This window comes from Myotis davidii, unplaced genomic scaffold (assembly GCF_000327345.1).
Source record: "Myotis davidii unplaced genomic scaffold, ASM32734v1 scaffold175, whole genome shotgun sequence".
NCBI lineage: Eukaryota > Metazoa > Chordata > Mammalia > Chiroptera > Vespertilionidae > Myotis > Myotis davidii.
This window is the reverse complement of record NW_006286972.1, coordinates 1,091,889-1,111,849: the sequence shown is the minus strand read 5'-3', so window position 1 is coordinate 1,111,849 and position 19,961 is coordinate 1,091,889. Positions and strand designations below refer to the sequence as shown.

The window sequence follows — 19,961 nt, the reverse complement described above, 5'->3', positions numbered from 1 at the left end:
CAATAGCAACATTACAGGTATGAAGTAGCAACGAAAATAATTTTATGGTTGGGTCACAACATGAGGAACTGTATTGAAAGGGCCAGAAGGTTGAGAACCACTAAACTGAAGGGTGCCGGGTTTGATTCTGCTCAAGGGTATGCATCTTGGATGCAGGCTCAATTCCCATAAAGGGTCCCAGGTTTGATTCTGCTCAAGGGTATGCACGTTGGTTGCAGGTTCAATTCCCATAGGGGGAGTGCAGGAGGCAGCTGACCGATGATTCTCTCTCGTTGATGTTTCTCTCTATCCTCTCCCTGTCTCTCTCTTAAAAAAAAACAAAACAATTTTTAAAAAAGAAGAACCACGCTTCTCTCCTACCTTTTATAGTAGACTAGAAACACCTGTGTTTAATTGCCAGGTTGTCATCTACAATAACCTGTAACTTGGAATAAGTGACTTAATTAAAAGGATTCTCCCTCCTCCATCTGCAAATCGGGGTTTGCTCCTACCCTTTTACAGTTAACATTGTTCTAGCTTCTGTTAGACATAATCAGGAAAACAAAAGGCTCAATTGAAGGTTGAGATTAAACTGTAAAGTAGAAAGATATCGTCCTCACTAGGAAGAGAAAGGATAGACTGTGTTGTTAGGATAGGATACATGGAGGCTTTAGTGCCACGTTCCCATGAGGAAGTCATCTGCCTGCCTCCATGGGGTCCGGGGAGGGATGGAAGATGGCCTTCGATTTGCCTGGGTGCTGCCATGTTCGGTCACAGCCCAAGGCCAGAGCCAAAAGTAACTTGGATGTGCCAGGAGGGATGGAGCTAATGCCGCCATATTCTCACAACTCAAGAAACTGATGGGGGGCAGCAGGACAAGAATCGACTGTCATTTCCTGCATTGCTCTCTTGAGACCTCTGTATTCAGCTTGTTGTAGAATTGTATTTTGCCTTCTTATACTCATTTTAATAACGACTAAAATCATTTCCGTGCTCTTCTGGGGGGTGTCAGTGAATTTCGCAGGGGACTTTAAAATTTTAGCTCACCTCCTAGGTTTAAAGATCAACACGGGTGTAGTGCAGAGGCCCCCATGGACATCTCCCTGAATGCTCAGGGAATTTTTTGTTTTGTCTTGGAGGGGGGCTCTTTTGTTTTGGGGGTGCTATTTTGCTTTGTTTTCAGAATTTTGTCATGCAATAGTGAGAGTCCATGTGCAATGCTGAAAACCAAGAGACCATGATGAGCACAGAGAGACTCAACTCTCTTCGGTGTGTTTTTCCCATCGGCACACAAAGCTTTTGTACCTTCCATTCACATGCTCTAGAAATCCAAGGTGTAGAGCTGTGAAAATCATGGGCCCGAACCTGCTTTGAAAACAGGAGAGAATTGCTTTTTCGTGGCAGATGATCCACTCCCTCGTCCCAGGGTTGGGAACCGCTAGGGTGCAATTCAGTGCCTCAGGAGAGGGCTTTCTGATGAACTACCTTGTGACATGGAACGGCTAGGGTGCTCCCCACACAGTGACTCGTGGATTTCCTCCTCCGTGGCAGGATTGCACCCGGGGCTTTTAAAGGCTCTTGACAGATCATGTCTTCCCATTCAGAAGTGGCTTAAGGCACAAGTTTCTTCTGATAAGATGCCAGATTCCTGGATCAAGCATGAAACCACAGAGGAGGGCAATGGAGCTGAATAGTCCTGTTCTGTTATCCCGCCCACGTGAACCGCGGAATGAAAGTCTACACATTCGTCCTGATTGGCGTTGGGTCGGTCAAATGTGCATGCTTAACGCCAAGTCCAGGGAGAACAGATTCATGAAATTGCATTAGAGAACTAAGTGGAAAAGGCAGTACATCTGCAAAGTGGGGAAAATATTTTTTTTGAAAGAAATTGATCTCTCATAGGGAAAGGCCATGAAATTTCCTTCCAAATCACCTACATGAACCTGATAGCAAAACGCAAGCTATAGGGAGATGAGCTATTGACATTGAAATTAGTGAAATGCATCTTCCTGTTGACACTAGTGTGAAGTGCTGCGGAGGCTGTTAAGTCTTTTCCGGGGAAATACTGTGCCAGGAACTGTATCAGCAGCCAGAGATAGGTTATATCATTTTTCCAAAATAGGAAAATGTTCCATGTGCCAAAATGTAAATCTTCAGGTTAAGTCTATTTTCAGATTAACTCAACCCATTTTAGTATCGCCTACTCTTAGTCCTCTAAGAAATTCCTTCCTGGTGGATTTTTCAAAGGCAGTGTGCTTGTGAAGGAAATTTAGTGCAAACTGCAAAGTGTCACATCAGATGCGAATAGATACTTGGTAATTATGTATAAACATTGTTCAGAAACACTAGTGACAGTAAATATGATTGGATGTAATGAGTCCCCTAAGGCAGATTCTTTTTATCTCTGTTTTTTTTGCTATGAATTTTAATAATATTAGCCATTTAATGCCAATAAAACCAGATTTTAGTGTTAATACATAGAATGTTTAAGTGTGAAATAAGGAAAATTTAGCGGAAAAAATGTTATTACTAATTATAGAAGATTTCATGATTTGAAAATGATTGAAATTCTACACATAGAGGTAAAAAATATGTTTCTTAAACTCAATTACTATCAATAGCTACTAAATTCTTAATGCTTGTTTTTCTAATCCTATGGATAATCCTGTCTTAAATATAAGTATTGTGGCAATACTAATACCTAAGTTACTTTAAGAGAATATATTTCTATAAAGATACCAGGTCCCCCCACACACATACACACACATCATTTCTGAGTGTTTCTGTGTTTTTAATTAAAATGTTAAGAAATTTGTCTTTGTCCTAAAATAGTAAAATAAAATGCCCTAAACAAACGGGATTTCCTGTTATTCTGCAATATATGATACAGCTCTAGAGATAGCTAGTTTTAAGCCTTGGGAATCTGTATTCTGGCTAAAGTTGTAAAGGCAATTATTTCTTTTTTTAACTGAAATGTGCACAAATCAAAGACCAAAGGTAGAGCTCTTTCTGTTTTTATAATCTAGAGAAAATGAAAACATTAAAGAGTAGGGAAATGTTATCTGCTTTCCTTAACTAAAAATTGCATTTTTTTCCTGAGGTGTGGACATAACCGACATTTTATGTGGTGTGATTTTTCTGCCCACTCCAACAGAAGAGCTAATCTGCTGCTTCTATTTTTCATCTCTAAGCATAATTCTTAGAAATGTGTTTGCTTGATTAAATCAACCAAGCAGAGAGCCCTGTAATTCATTTCTCGGGGGACACGGTAATGCCTTTCTGGATTATCTCATGGCCCGAGGCGCAGGCACGAGGAAGAAAAGGCTCCTGTGTATGTGGAGGCACACACAGTGTGTATGTGAGCTCACATAAACAGATGAGGTCATTGCTTCCTCCGAGGCTTCATTGTTTCTGCAGGAGCTTTGTTCCCTGGGCGGGAGAGCGAAGCCACGCGGAGGCCTGGGAGTAGGAAAGCCGGATGTGCCGCTGTCCCCTGTCACGCTGAAGGGACTTAGAGGGGGGCACATTCGGAATATGTTTCTGAAGCATGTAAGAAGTGTCGGGATTAAATGAGATAAGCGGTTTGAAACGTGTGAGCACGTTCGCCATTTAATTATCCGTCTCAATAAAAGATAAAGATGGATTTGGAACTGGAATCTGTGACTGTCACAAAAGCCTAACTTTGAATGAATACCTTTCATCATTTTCCAGTAATCTGAAACAGATTAACCTTCCTGTCTTGCTCTTTCTCCTCCCCGACACATTTAGCCAACGCATAGTGGAGTGTCAAAAACCAAGGACAGTCATTGTGAGATTGAGCAAGCTAACTCTGGGTGTTTTTCTGCACAATTAAGAGAGAAAATATAAGAGAGAGAAAGAGAGAGAGAGAGAGAGAGAGAAAGATATAAGTGTGTCTCCGAATATTATCTGAGCTCCTACGAACTAGAAATCCAGGCAAGGACTCTTAGAATATACTCTCTTTTCTAACCATTCAGTTATTTCCATTTCCAAAGCTGGAAGTTACTTTGTAGAATGCCTTTCACTTGGTCCCTCTTAGAGTTTCCTTGAAAGGCGTGATCACTAGTGATTGGGAGAGTAGGCTACCTGTTCTTGCTCCCCCGCTGACCAGCTCTGCCACTGAGTGTGTAACCCGCTATGGAGCCCTCAGTGCCTTGCTGGCTTCATCTATGAAGCAGGGTGAGCAGCTATCCCTGTCCTACGGTTGATCTGAAGATTTGATGAATTTCTAAGCATAAAGCACTTAAAACACGGTCTCATTCCTGTTAGCAGTCCATAAGTTTTGAACTGTTATTGTTGAGCTGAAAGAATAGTGAGGGGGTGGGAAACAAGTAGTGAGTAGAAGTAAGTGTGATTTGAGAACCTGCTATGGATTAAGCATTATGCTCAGTAAGTAACACAGAACATGTTTAATACTCGCATACTCTATATATGGAAAATGTCCGTTGTCTTAATTGCACACATGAGCAAATTGAGATTTACGTCATTTTGAGACTCATTCATTTAAAAGTTGATGTTTAACTTAATAATTAGCCCATGGGCATGGGTGCTGTGTGTGGTGGTAGTAGAAGACACAGGGAGACCAGATGTTAGTTTAAAAAATTGTCTCCCTATTTCCTAATTTGAAATTTAACTTAATACACTAATGCCTCAGCCAATTTGGAGCCATTATATCCTGGCGCACACACTTGGTCATGACCATTCTTTCAGGATAAAATACCTTTCAGAAACATTCATGGTAACCACCTGCAAAAAAAGAAGTTATGATGTAAAATAATCCTTATGTTTGATTGAAGTATTTTTAACATGAGCTCTTTTTTAAAAAGTCTTCAAACAGTAAAGCCTTTTGAAGGGAAAGAAAATGAAACAGAGCAACTAAGAAAGAGGGTTAAGGCAGTCAGTTGCATAAGTGAGGAGCAGCGACATCATAGATAAGTACAATGAGATGCAACCCTGTCTGTCTCCAACTTTGGACGAATAATTGCAATAGAACTAGAGGGAGTTTTTAGGCCTTGGTTTCCATGACAAGCAAGAATCAAGTGTAGTAATATCCTGATTGCCCAATGCTGCATATAAAACATCCCTCAGTGAGCTGTGTACAGGGAACTTAAATGCTTTACAGACCAAAAAATTCGCTTATTTATCATATCTTCTTCCGTCCATCTCTTTATGCTCTTCATCTTCTTCTTTTCCTCCTTTTTCTTGCTTTTTCAGCCTTGATGACTCCCTTTGTAGCCACATAGCCTAATACAAGAATATATTTTTCATGTTTTTCCTTCAGCTTAGCAGCCTTCTGCACATGGCTTGTCATATGCAGCAGAGTTAGTCCACATCTCTCCCAGTTTCTTTGCAGCATCACCAATATATAGGTTTTCCAAAAAAATGTATACACACTTTGAATAATTATAAAGGCAGTGTTTATTAAAATATATTTCATTTTCAAAATTGAACTATCAGCTGTCACAGTGTGTGTGTGTGTGTGTGTGTGTGTGTGTGTGTACGTATATTTTTTTTTCCCTTGGGTCACCCTGTATAAACCAGAATGTTCTTTGAATTGGGGACAAAGAACAACAGAAAGACTTAAGGAGGCCTCTTGAGTGCATTGGGATTTTTGTGGGGGGAGAGGGCAGGGGGAATCCCTCACATTCAATAGTAGTCAGCCTTTAAGTGCTTACCATTTAAAAATTGCCTTTTTCAAATTAGTGTATGTAAGCCTCTCATCTTTTAAGTATATATATACTATCAATGTAGTTTGTCGATTGTTACCTCTTACTACTTTTCTTCTTCTTAAGATTGAAAAGACCATTCTCTGGTTTGTAGATTCAACCGATTTCACAGTGCAAGTGGGAATTCTGATGGTGTGTGGCCAAAGGCTATACATCAAGCTTTTTTAGATTAGGGAGAAGCACGTTTCTTCTAGGATAAAAATAAGTAAGGAGGATGAGTGCAGGTTTATTTTCTTATTGTATTTACTTACTTGTTTTCTCAAGTATAGGAATGTGGCCTGTGGAGGGCATTAAGCAACTTACTAAGTACAGAGCACCCCCTATGAGCCAGACCAAAACTGCTCCTTAAATATCTCACAGTTGAAGAGGGTAGTCAGAAACATAAATAATTTAATAGACTTTATTAAGTGCAATCGTGGGGATTTGCATAGCATTTCATAGGAACATAGAGGAAGAACACCACTTACACCTGGGATGTCAGGGAGGTAGCCCCCCATTAAACAAGCAAAAGGAGAAGAGAAGGCATATCCCCTAAGATAAAACAACAGAAATTACCCAACCTGAACAGCAGAAAAAATAGCCCCCCCCCCCCCAAAAAAAAAACCCTGTGTGGGAATAAATTCTGTACCTTCCAACAGCTTTTCAAGGTGCCCATGACTCATAACTTAATAATAATTGGGTTTACCCAACTGGCCAAAATTCTATTCCTGACATGAGCTTCCATAGTTTTGTTTTCATGAAGAAGAAATGTGTATCTTTGGAAAACATTTTATAAAATCACACAGTAGAATGCATATAGCAGTGGAATTGTTGAAGACACAGGAAGTTTTGTCTTTCTTTTATGAGGATGAATGTTTCAAGTAGGATTGGAATAAAAATGGAACCAATTAGAAAATCATAGAAGCACTTAAGAAGAAATTTAATTGTTGCTGAAAGAATTAGAATCCAATGGCATAGGAAGAATTGAATTAAATTTCAAAATAAAATAACTACCGTTTCGCATTGGAAAATCTAATGTCTCTTAGAGCTTATCAGTTATTTCTTGGCCTACAAATGGGTAGTGGTTAAGTTGCCTCTTATTTTCCTCATTTTGATTAGTATACTGTTACATGCTACTTATGGTGGGATTATTTGGGCAACATTACTGCTGAGATAACATTAAGACTGTGCCTATAGAAATGTGGTGTCATAGGCCCATGTATATTTGGGTGGAAAAAGGGAAGGACCTAACTTAAATCTAACTTCCCAAATCAACTCTCCTTCTACAGCAGAATGCTGCTGTTTAATAAGAAAATGTTGATTAAGGAGGACAGTCACCATATATATCAAATATTAAATGACCTTTTAGAAATGGAAAGTGACCAATCGACTAAGTAATTGCCCATGAACAAAGGAATGGGACTAATGTTTGGAACGGAGAATTGCAAAGAGACGACTCGCAATGTTTTCATACCATGGGATGAATGAGCGGGACCTCTAACCCAGAGCCGTTGGAAGAAACAATATTTTGCACAAAGTTGAATTTTTCTGTTTTTGCCCACAGCCTCGTCATGTGTTCAACATGCTAAAGAAGTATGTCCGTGCTGAACAGAAAGACAGGCAGCACACCCTAAAGCATTTTGAACACGTGCGCATGGTGGACCCGAAGAAAGCTGCTCAGATCCGGTCCCAGGTGAGCACAGAGTGTGGTGATCACCTGCAGCTTTGGCCAGTCGGTGTTCCTGGTCTTTGAGTCAGATTTTCATTATTCCCAGAGGAGCTCTGGCTCTTATGCAACTGCTCTTTAATAGCTGGTAAATTCTAAAGGCTTGTCTTAGAGCAGTGGTCTGCAAACTGAGGCCCCTTGAGTGTGGCTCTTCCACAAAATACCACATGCAGGCATGCGCGTACAGTGCGATTGAAACTTCATGGCCACACTCAAGGGGCCAAAGAGCCGCATGTGGCTCATGAGCTGCAGTTTGCCAACCACTGTCTTAGAGCAACATGTGGTTTGTCCAATTCTGAGTTATTAATGAGGAATATAAAAATCTTCAATGTCTACTGCTATTGATTCTTAAAGGAACCATTTTAATGTCATGACTAAAGTGAAGAACACAAACGGTATATAAAGCAAAACCTCTAAAATCGGTTCAACTACGTTGTGGTAGGTAATCAGAAACTCACAGTGATTGGGTATTATGTGAGCCCATAAGTCCTGTAATAAGTATGTTTTATACTCCTCCATTCCCAACTGGCATCTACCTCTGGAAACATGAAATTCCTACATTTCTTTAAATAGAAGTATTTAAAATATATCTATATTTTGTTGCATGAAATATCCAGTAGAATTAAAACATGTTCTCATCTATTTCCAAATTTGCAAAGAACTATAACTAGGACATCAGAGGTTATGTAGGGGCCTCAATAGTGAGAAATCAGAGTTGGCTGAAATGATCTTTTCAGTTGACTTTATACTTTATGGTTGCAAGCATACAATGTAACGGGGAGTTTAAGGCAGCTCTAAAGTCAGAGAACAAAAATGGGAGAAGAAGGGACATAAGGATGCCCTTTAAGGGTAAAAGTTTCATCTGACTTTATACTTTATGGTTGCAAGCATACAATATAACGGGGAGTTTAAAGCAGCTCTAAAGTCAGAGAACAAAAAATGGGAGAAGAAGGAATGCCCTTTAAGGTTAAAAGTTTCAGCAGTGTTTTGTCAGTTTCACTTTGAAGTTTGTATCTGTCCGTGGTGCTTGGTTTAGGAAAATAGCTATTCCTTATTCCAGAGATGGCTTACCTGGAACTGTCTTCCTTCGATGCAGGTGATGACCCACCTCCGTGTGATTTACGAGCGCATGAACCAGTCTCTCTCCCTCCTCTACAACGTTCCTGCTGTGGCCGAGGAGATCCAAGATGAAGTTGGTAAGTAAGCTGTTCTTTTGATGCTGTGCATATCTGCACACTCTGCTCCTGCAGGAGAACATCAGAGAAGGAGTTCATCTGCATCAGCAAACACCAGTGTTCTCATGTGTGGAAGGAAAAAGAGCAGATCCCCTTTACAGTGAAAGTGACACTCTTGGGGGCTGGCACTAGCTCTCCCCTTAGCAATTGCATGGGGTCTTCACTATCCATACTCACAAACGTATGGATACTTATAACTTGACTTAGGATATATCTGTGCAGTAACGAACCATTTATTATTATTGGATTTTACTTGTCAGCAGTTGTCTTCTCACGGTGCTTTGGTACTTGACAGTTTAATGAAGACAACCCTTCATCTTTTAGTGCTCTATTGTTGTCACCTGTGTGTCGCATTATATCCCCGTTTTATAGGTGAAGAGCTCAAACTTACAATTTAAAAAGTTACTAGCCTATGTCACACTGATCATAAGTAGCGCAGCAAAAGCACGGAACTGTGACTGCTGACCTTGAGGTTGTTGTTAGATTCAGTAGCTCACATCTTTCTTGGAAGCCTTCCCTTGGCCCCCTGCCCACAGTAGCCATGGTTATTGTCTGAACCACGTGATTGTTTAAACTTAATTAAACGATGTGCCCATAATCTTTTATTAAACTTTTATTTTGCAATAATCATACACTCATAAGAAGTTGGAAAAATAATGCAAAGTCTAGTGTGCACATCACCCACTTCCCCAATAGTAACATCTTACATGACTGCAATACATTATCAAAACCAGGAAACTGACATGTGTTCCCACTACCTTCTATGTCCCTAGTTCTCCTAATGACATGTGTAAGTTCTCCCTTCCCTGTTTTTCCTGGAAAAGGGAATGAGGCATCACATAACATAATTCTTTGCAAAGCCCCAAATGCCCACATTTGTTTAACTTTACCTCACAAAGGTACATGGATGGCAATTATGCTAGTGAACCTTTCAACATAAAAGAAATGTATGTCACCCTGGAGATCTGGTGCATAAACTGCCCACAAATAATCAGTATGCATGTAGTATATCTCTCTCTGTAATAAATCCTGCCCTTTGTTAATTGGGTTAGAAATAGATGCAGGTTATCTGAAATCAGAACAGCCAGGATATTATAGATCAGTAGACCCATTACAGGAATTCCTCCTTGCAATGGTCCAAAGCACTTCCTGGCTTGCTTTTTACATTTTGTGCCAAAGCTATTCTTCTCTTTCTTTCCTAATTTAGTACTTCCTTGTAAATATTGTTTGTATTATCATCAGGCAAGTGTTTGGCGTGGATCAGATGATGATGGTCTGATTAGTCCTGTGTGTTAACAAACAGAATCAAGTGTACTTCAGATTACACGCTTTGAAAAGAAACTACATCATCTTCGCTTTTGTTCAAAAGGGGGAATTCACTGTCGAGCAAGATCTTAGGAGGAGAGTCAGTAGAGTTTTTAGTCTACACCATGGATAGAAGACAGGATTTCCAATCAATTTTTACTCTATTAAGTTTCTTGAAGAACTGAATATTCTTGTTAGATGTATTTGTAGGATAGACGTGTATAAGGAGCCTTTAAAATACTATATATTAAATAAGTATCAGAAAATCTTCCAATAAGTTGCAGAAGAGACAAAAATCAAAGAAATCATCACATTCTTAAATGAACTGAAGCTCAGATCTTCTAGATGCGTGCATCTCTGCCTGTAGCTCTCGTAACAAGCTACTGTCATGTACGTCTGGCTTTAATTGAGGTGTTGTCAGTAGTACCAAAATGTAGAGGAATAAGCCATTGCACAGGACTAGAAAGTTGATGACCACAAATAACTTACTCTCACCCAGTAATTATGGTTGAGTCTTTCTAATTAAATTATCAGTAGCTTTTTATTCAGCAAGATAGTACTAAAGCCGTGGCCACTAATGAGTCATACGTCCACAGAACAGATGGAGATTCAGATATCTTGAGTGTTACAAAATGCCTAAGAACAGGGCAACAGTAAACTTCAAATCTCAGTGACAGGGAGGATATGCAGATCATCAGAATCATGGAATTTTTTTCTGAAAAAAAAAAAGGCTCAACTATTAAGTTGGATTAGCAGCACGTTATTTTCTAATATTTTTGTTATTGTAAGTATACCAGATACTGAATCCTGAGAGATAATCTTTTTAAAAATCTTTCTTGCCTTATTTTTAAATGGTTGTTTCCAATAGCAAGAGAAGCTGGCAATGATCAACTTCCATTAATTGGGCGCGTGCATCATTTGAGCTCCTAACACCAAAGCGAAAGGAGCAAGAGCTCCCTGGGAGAGCAGCTTTTCTGAATTGAGTTTTTAGTTGTTTCTTGTAGTTGTTCTTCATCGGAAGGAGCATTTAAAAATAACTCACTTTCAAAGTAGGAATATACATGAAATAAGGTTGATCATGGGGGCTAATTGTTTAAGCTGAGAGGTATTTGGAAGTTCTTTGTAGTATTCTAAAATGCAGATAAAACCTGTACAATATGGTTTATTGTTTGAAAAAGCATCCTTCAATACAAAGGAAAAAGCAGAACAAGTTAACAGTTCTCTCTTTACTTTTATGATTTATTTTCTTGTTGTTGCCCTTTCTTGACTAGCAATCATACATTAAAATGCTCAGTAGTATTTTCCCATTGCTTTTTAGAGAGAGTAGGAGGGAGGAGACAGAGAGAGAGAAACATCGATGTGCGAGAGACACATCAATTGGTTGCCTCCTGCATGCGCCCCAATCAGTTGCCTGGGCAGGAGGAGCCTACAACAGAGGTACGTGCCCCTGACCGGAATCGAACCCGGGACCCTTTGGTCTCAGGTTAACTCTCTATCCACTGAGCCAAACTGACTAGAGCCCTCCCTTACTATTTAAAGTGGCTGTTTGGGACTTTATTTTTTATTCAGCAAATGATGGAATCATTATTTGAAAGAAAATATACCTCCCCTTCAATGCCCATGTTCTATTTTAATCACCTTTGAACCCTTCAAAAAGGCAGAATCCCCTTGTTTCTTCTGTTTTTCAGCTCAACCTTTGCTTTGTCAAATTGCTATTTCAAAATGATTGGGCCTTTTTGCCCTCTGTAGTCTCCCTTAAATCTATGCTAAAAGGATTCCATTTTCTCTTACTGTTGGCACTGAGGTTATTTATCAAAGTGCTTCATTTTGCAGCTACCTCAAGGCTAAAAATACTGTAGCTCTCCATTTAGAGCTGGCTCTTTCACAGAATGCTGTAATGACCAATTTATGAGAAAAGCAGGAGGAAGGAAAGGGGACAGGAAGGCATAATTGTCTCCTACCCTGTGCTTTTTTTCTTGTTGCATTCAAAATTAATAAAAAACATGAGTTATTATAAACCAGATGTTGGCAGGAATCTCGGGCAGAACAAATCCAGAATGGCGTAGGATTGAGATCTATGGCAGGAGATCAAGAAACTTCTGCTAAGGAACGAATGCTTATAATTTCTTATTACAATTTGACTGTGGCCACTTGATCAAATTTTCTACTCTTTGGGAGAAAACACAGCATGCGGATTTCAAGGACAGTGTTCTCATTCTCTGTTCCTAATAAACCTATTGATTTGGGGATTTAATGAATTCAAAGTAGTCTAGGTTTAAAATAGAATATTTACAGCACTAGCCAGACCCAACAAAAGAGCATTCATTACTACTGAGAATTTTATGCATCCTTATGCATAATTGTTAGTTGAGAAAGGGCATCAACAAGAAAAGAAATCATGAAAGTAAAGAGAGGATTATTAACTTACTAGAGGCCCAGGGCACAAAATTCGTCCATGGGTAGGGTCCCTAGCAGCTGTCGGCTACCAGCCGGGACCTCCCTTCCCCAGCTGCTGGCTGAAGCCTTCCTTCATTCCGTGCCGCCCCTTGGTGGTCAGCACATGTCTAACTCCTGGTCGGTCAAACTCCCACCCGTAGGGACAATTGCATATTAGCCTTAAAATATGGCCAATGTTTGTTTGCCTACCTCTATGCCTATCTCTGTACCCCTCTTAGCAAGACAGTTGGCTCTTCCAAAATAAAACCACTTATTTTTATCTTTTATTTATCCTTTTGAATTAAGGTATAATTGATATATAACACTATATTAGCTTTACATAGTGATTCCATATTTATGTACATTGTGAAATGATCATCACAATAAGTCTAGTTAACATGCATCACTGTACATAGTTAAAAATTTATTTTTTTCTTATTATGAGGACTTTGAAGATCTACTCTCTTAGCAACTTTCAAATAGGTAATCTAGTACCATTAACTCTAGTCACCTGCTGTACATCACATGCCGTGGCATATTTTATAGCTGAAAGTTTGTACGTTTTGGCCCCCTTCACTCATTTCGTCTACTCTCCTCATCTGGCAACCGCCAATCTGTTCTATGAGCTTTGGTTTTGTTTGCTTTGTTCTTTAGATTTGATATATAAGTGAGATCATACAGTATTTGTCTTTCTCTATTAGAGTTATTTTATTTCACATAATGCCCAGAGAGTCTATCAGTATTGTCCCAGATGGCAAGATTTTATTTTTTATGGCTGAGTAGTATTCCATTGAGTTGTGTGTGTGTGTGTGTGTGTGTGTGTGTGTGTGTGTGTGTGTGTGACATCTTTATCCATTCGTCCATCAATGGACATTTAGTTGTTTTTATATCATGGCTATTGTTAATATTGCTGCAATGAACATCGGGGCACATGTATCTTTTGACGAAACTCAAGCAAATGTCTTTGTGAGCTTTCCTTTGAATCATGACTGTGGCAGAGTAGTTTAGTCTGTTTTCATGCCATTCTCTTATTTTTGTGTGTGTGTGTGTGGGCATTTGCACCGAGTGGGTGAAGCCTGAGGCAGTGCCTCCCACACCAGCTCTGCTGGTTTCTATGATGAGTCAGTGCGGTTCTAGGGTTCTTTTTATGAACTCACCAGCTTTGACGTATGGCCCTATAATTTGAATAAACATCCAAAAAGGAATCCTAACTAAAATGATTGGGGAGTGAGGTCAGACCACAGTGGTGGCTGCTAGACCGCTTCCTGGCATGGAACCCGACAGCAGATGTGTCCTGGTTTTATATTCGTGGAGTCTTGGGAACAACCAATGATTTTAGACTGGAACAAGGGCTGGTTATTTTGTTTTTCACAAGCAGCAGCCTGCACAGTCCATATTTAAAAAGAGGAGAATAAAAATCATAGTGATCTTTGCCACCCTGAGTATAGAGACATTCAAATTAAGACTAATTTGGAAATATATTTCCACAAAGACTAATTGGGAATGAGAGGAATATGTTCCCTCGTGAGACAGTTTGGAAGGAATGGTAATTTGCATCTTGCTGTTCAACTCAAATAAATATTACAAGGTATTCCCCAAGTAAGTTCCATTTCTCTCTGTTAACAGTTCTTCTGTCATGTACACTGTGGGCTACTTTAGACAGTAAGTCATAGACAGTGGGGTATAATATCTCATCTTAAATAGGTGATCATTCTGCTAACCTGATCCAGATTATGAGGCATGTCCAAAGGAATGTTGACTCAGTATAAATCAAAACACTATTCAGAAGAGCCTTTTGGACTTGGAGCGAGAGACAGATGGTCAAAGGACCGAGACCAGGTTGTTACTTTATTCGACTGCCTGTTGACAGATCCGTTGACCTAAGTCGGGATTTAAAGTTGCTTATTTAGTGTGCTTAGTTTTTTTTTAATAAATATTCATTTACTTGTGCTCATGAAAGGGAGGGCTAAATCTTACGTATTTCTTTGAAACAGCAAGTAATGACTCCTCGTTTTGTCTCGTGCATGCCTCTTTACTTTTGCTTTGGGTGGCATTTAGATCGGCCTGTCCAGCCCTTGCGAGCAAATAGAGGAACTATGTGTTCAGTTTCCTCTTTGCCATTGAACTTGATAGAGCTGCTCCTAAGGCCAGTAGAGACCAGAGACATTGTCCTCTTACGAAAAGAAGGGGCAGCTGCAAGTTTCATGCCTCTCGGAAGCCATAGCCTGAGCCAGCCCGGCCTTGGCAGACTGTTCATTTCTTCTCTTGCAGAGGCTGCAATAGGGAAGTGAAGCTCTGAGCCTACAGCTTCTGAGGCCTCGCCAAGTTATGAAGGAACTTCCTGGGGCATGAGCTAGGGTGCCAAAGGGAACATATCATATTAATGTGATATACTTATTAGCATTTCATACTTTTTTAGTTAGGAAACTCTAGAAGCAAACCAAATTTCACATTCCAGACGTGGGGCAGGGTGTGTGGGAGGGTGGAGAGAGAGATTGCCGTTTAACATGCTAAATTAGTTTTCTTTTGCAAAAACCTGTCTTCATTTTGTTGATGATTACTGAGTCTTGAAAGAATAAAAATGGGTTTACTCTCCAGTGAGAGTCAGTATATTAAAGGAAAGTTGCCAAGCATGCCCTCATTGATGTGACATACACTGTAAGAAAAGTATTATCTATGTAGATGGACTTGAACGCCCCTCTACAGTTGTGTTCTAGAGCCACATGATAAAAACTGTATGCCACAAACAATGTTTGAGGTGAAAACCTAAATGAATGGTTGTACAGTGGGGCCTTGACTTACGAGTGTCCCAACTAACGAGTTTTTCAAGATACGAGCCATCTCTCGGCCGATTTTTTGCTTTGAGTTGCGAGCTAAAATTTGGGTTTCAAGCCAGCTTCAGATACCCCACTGCTAGTTGGCTCAGCGAACGTCACAGTGAACGCCACAACATCAGCCCAGCATCACGTGTCTCACTCATTCACTTTTTGATTTGACATACGAGTAATTTGAGTTACGAGCTCCGTCACGGAATGAATTAAACTCGTAAGTCAAAGCCCCACTGTATTTGATTATAAAATACACCAGCTCCACCACTTTGGCTCAGTGATTAGAGTATCAGCCCATGAACTGAAGGGTCAAGGGTCCGATTTTGGTCAAGGACATGTATCTCAATTGCAGGCGCAATCCCCAACCCCAGTTGGGGCACATGCAGGAGGCAACCAATTGATGTATCTCTCTAACATCGATGTTTCTCTCTCTCTGACTCTCCCCCTCCCTTCCATTCTCTCTGGAAAATCATTGGGGAAAAAATATCCTTGGTTGAGGATTAACAAACAAAAACAAAATACAACAGCTCCAATTCGCTGAAAAAGAAACATAATTTTTGAGCAGTCATGGATAAAAAAAATGAACAAGTTCTTGTCATTAAAAAACCAAAAACAAATCAAAGCATAAGCATTAATTTTTTAAATTATCAAGTTGATAACTTTTAAAAATGTGTCATACTCTGTCATGACAATAGTAAGTGTAAAAGAACTTTCATAAGCTCCTGATCAGTATATGGTACAACCTTTTTATGGGACTATTTGACTCTACCTAATACATTAAAATGTGGTCTTTTCTAGTTTATCCATATTTCTATGGATATACTGGAACATGTGTGGAAAGAGGTGCTTCTACTTGTCACTTGATACCCTGAATATCAATATTTTTTGGATAAGCATTACTACCTTTGAAATAACAAAGAAAAGACAAATGATGCATAATAGACTCCACTTCCCTTTCTCAGCCTCCTGTTTATGTTTCTCTCAATTTGGGGTTCAGTGCCCCTAAATTTATAGGGAAATTAAATGCAACATTTCAGGAAACTTAGGTAGAAATGGTCTAAGCCTCCAGTCTAAGTATAATCTGTGGAAATGCTAGGCCATCTGTTTTCTTCTTGCAAGATTTTAACCTCTCCTGTCACCGCCCCCCACCTCCCCCCTTGCCCAAGAGTGCTCAGTTTCTCTGGGATTCTGGTAAAAAGGAAAGAGCCTTCCTAATACACTGTTGCTGTCCCCCCTCCTATTTATTAGGGTGCTTAATGTCAGTCAAAAGGAGCTCTGGAAGTTCTTAGCAATTTTGTTTTAATACTGAGAATGACTACTTGTGGCAAACCAACCAAATTGAAGTGTTTTGAGAACAGTAACCTTAAGATAAATAACCCCTCAATTTTCTTCTAAGAATCAGACTTGAACAATTTCCAAATTGCTCTTGACAATGTTGGTTATTATGAGGGAAATAAACAACAACAAAAAATTACTTCAAGGCGAGTAGGACTAGGAAAAGGTAGGGGCTATGGGAAGTATCTTTTAGGGACATTGGCCCTACCAGAATGTATTTACAGTTCACAGGCTAAGTCTCCTTCATTTCCCTCACCTTCCTCTGGGCAGAAATCCACTTTCTCAACACTTGAGTGCTTTTTTTTCCCATCTTATGGGAGAAGTCTTCTTATACCTAACATACCTGCTTCAGGTATAAGAAGAGGAATTAAGGCGTGACTGTCTGTAGATGTACTAGCACCATCATCCCTCCTACAAAGGGCCTAGTAGCCTATCGTTAGCATGGAATCCATATGTCAGTCCAGTATGGTATGAAACTGTGAGAGGCTTTGCTCCCTCAGTCTCTTTGATGTGAAATGAAGAGATGGGTCCTGTCCTCATTCAGGGTGGACCTGTGTCCACTCGGCTGCTGCCAACACCTCCTCAGGGATCAGGCAGGTGGAAGCAGACCTCAGTTTTCAGATTAAGGATTCAAACCCCTTCAGAAATCAAAGCAGGTCTTCAAATACTTGAGGGTAAAAATAATATAATGCTTTTGCTTTAAAAAATAAAAAGTAGAGAGCCCTCTGTGGAGGACTGAGCCTGATATTTAGTTTCATATAAGGCCTTGTTAATCTGGGCTTCAGGTCCTGGGAACCCACTAGTAGGGGCGGCTGTGTGATGAGCCGATGATCTCCAATCGTACCTCGAGCCTTCTTCGCTGACCTACGTGATTTCTGCACCTTTGTGTCTTCAGCCAATAGTCTGGGAAGAGTTTCTGTCGTTTGCTGATGTCTTTGGTTTGGTTGCTGTAAGTCCTAGAACATGAAAGGTGCCCGAGAGCTCATCTGAAATTCTCCTAGGGAAAAATGCGCACCCTGTGGAAATGGTTCTGGAAGCTATTGATTGTTTCTTTTAAATATACACTGAGGGGCCTGATTATTATGACCACCCCAGCAGTACAATGGAGTGAATTAGTTATGCAAATAATAACAATAAAACCTTGAGAGAATTTGCTTAGGCAGTTTTCAATATTCAGTATTTTTGGAAGTGTCAATGAAGTACTGATGGGGTGGTCATAGTAATCTGGCCGGTCATAATAATCTGGCCACTCAATGTATATATTAGGTATATACTATTATATACAGTATACATATGTGTGTAAACATTAGTGATGAGAGAGAACCATTGATCCACTGCCTCCTCCACGCCCCACACTGAGGATCAAGCCTGCAACCCTGGCTTGTGCCCCGATCGGGAATCAAACTATGACCTCCTGGTTCAGAGGTCGAGGCTCAACTATTGAACCACGCTGGCTGGGCCATTGATCGTTTCTTATTTTTTGAGGGCTAAGTGAAGCCCAATAATTTGGAGGGATTCTCATCTTAAAATACAAAGTCCCAGCCCCCATCTCAGACCTACAGAAATCTGCATTTTCCTTATCTCCCCAGGTAATTCTTCAGAAGCTTTCAAACTCATGATTAGATACCTAAATTGTATTTACATTGGCCTTGAACTAAGAATGGCAGTCCTCGGTGAAAATCAGTATATCCTGGTAAATTAGCCATGTGACTTCCAAGTGGTGCTGATTTCCAAAGCTGAGATTATGTAAAATATTACAGTGAAGCATTATTAAGCTTGAAGTTCAACCATATAGAGAATTTGTTTAGGTGTGACAGAGTTGATGGCTATATTTTATTTATCTAAGTTAAGGCTTATTATTAGCTATGGAAAGGATTGGCATAAACTGCTCATTAACATTGATTAACTATTTGTCTAAAAGGATTAAACGATAGAAGCACAGGGCAGGCGTCAGTCAGAAAATGCCATACTTTATAACATTTCCCCCATTTGCTCTTTTGTGTGCTGTTTCAGAAATTGAAAATCTGCTACTCTATTTACCAAAATCTTTTCCTCCCTCCTTAGATTCTTAACTTTGTATTATGAATACTGGAATGTTACTTAGATCATCTGTTCCGGCTCTCTTCAATTCCAACGTGATACTATTTTAATAAGGCATGGAAGGGAAAATCCACAAAATATGCCTGGAGTTGTCAACCTTGTAAATGACACATAGTGAAAGCTTAAATGTGGAGGATTGTCACAGAGCCTGATGTTAGCTCAGGAAATATGTGTCATCTTAGAGAACTGACAGAAAAAGAGTACCAGGGAAAAGCCTGCTGCACCAACTCCAGGAGCCTGGCCTGAGAGGCAGCTCTCTATTAAGCAGGAGTATAAATATTTTGCAGGTTATGCAGGAAAGCAAATTATATTCCTCTGCTTCTTCAAGTATTTTATATAGTCACTTGGCACAGAAGTCGTACATAATCTCCTCTGGTTTTCCCCCCAAACAAATAGACCACATAGCTGGAAATGTCCCAGACACATGGGGAAACTGTCACTTGGATTTTTCCCTCTGCCTGCAGCGAGGGAAGGGAGCAAAGGAGAGCACTTGAGAATGTTCTTGGCAATGGCCATGAAAAGTAAAGGAAGTGAAAATCCTCAAAGGTCAAGTATACTTTCAAACCTCCAACTGGGCCACATCTGAAATAGATCCCTTCCTTGTCATTTCTAGGAAAGGGGTAGGATGTGAAATTCACTGCACAGCCCTGCCAACCGATTGGTAATTTACAATGCTTCTCTCATCTTCAGCTTTCACCTTTTCAAAAAAAGAAGAAGAATGAAACAAAAATTCCATAGAAAATGCTATTCTGACCTTTGGTCTTCCTTTTATCTGGGTAGGACTAGGTGGATGTCTTAGCGGGGGCTGTTATTATAAAATACCACAGATTAGGTGACTGAAGCAACAGAAATTTTTTTTCTCGCAGTTCTGGAGGCTGGAAGTCCAAGATCAAGGTCTTTGCAGGTTTGGTTTCTCCTGAGGCCTCTCTCCTTGGCTTGCTGATGGCTGCCTTCTGCTGTGTCTTCACATGGCCATTTCTCTGTGCATGAGTGAGAGAGATCTCTGTTGTCTCTTTGTTTTCCAGTCCTAGTGGATTAGGGCCCATGCTTATGACTGTATATAACTTTACCTCCGTAAAGGTCCTATCTCTAAGTATAGTCACATTGGCCTAAAGGCTTCGATGTATGACTTTGGGGGTAACACTAGTTTATAAACAGTTGGCTACATCACGCTTCTGGATAGACACAGTGTACCCCCTCTTCAGTATTTGTCAGTCCTCATCTATTTGATGTACATGGATGGTGTCTTTATCCCCAGAAAGTCAGAGGGACCATGAAAGAAATTAGTGCTGCA

The 19,961-nt window shown here is 40.0% G+C and overlaps 1 protein-coding gene across 7 annotated transcripts in view; it reads left to right on the top strand.

The window, feature by feature from the left end:
* The window catches only part of APP (amyloid beta precursor protein), a 162,507-nt gene that overhangs the window by 99,037 nt on the left and 43,509 nt on the right, over positions 1-19,961 (top strand). For all 7 annotated transcript variants that reach the window (XM_006758760.2, XM_006758759.2, XM_015560683.1 and 4 more), the window contains 2 exons: positions 7,267-7,395; positions 8,525-8,624. In XM_006758760.2, the coding sequence (XP_006758823.1) occupies positions 7,267-7,395; positions 8,525-8,624 (229 nt within the window). The remainder of the gene's footprint in view (positions 1-7,266; positions 7,396-8,524; positions 8,625-19,961) is intronic.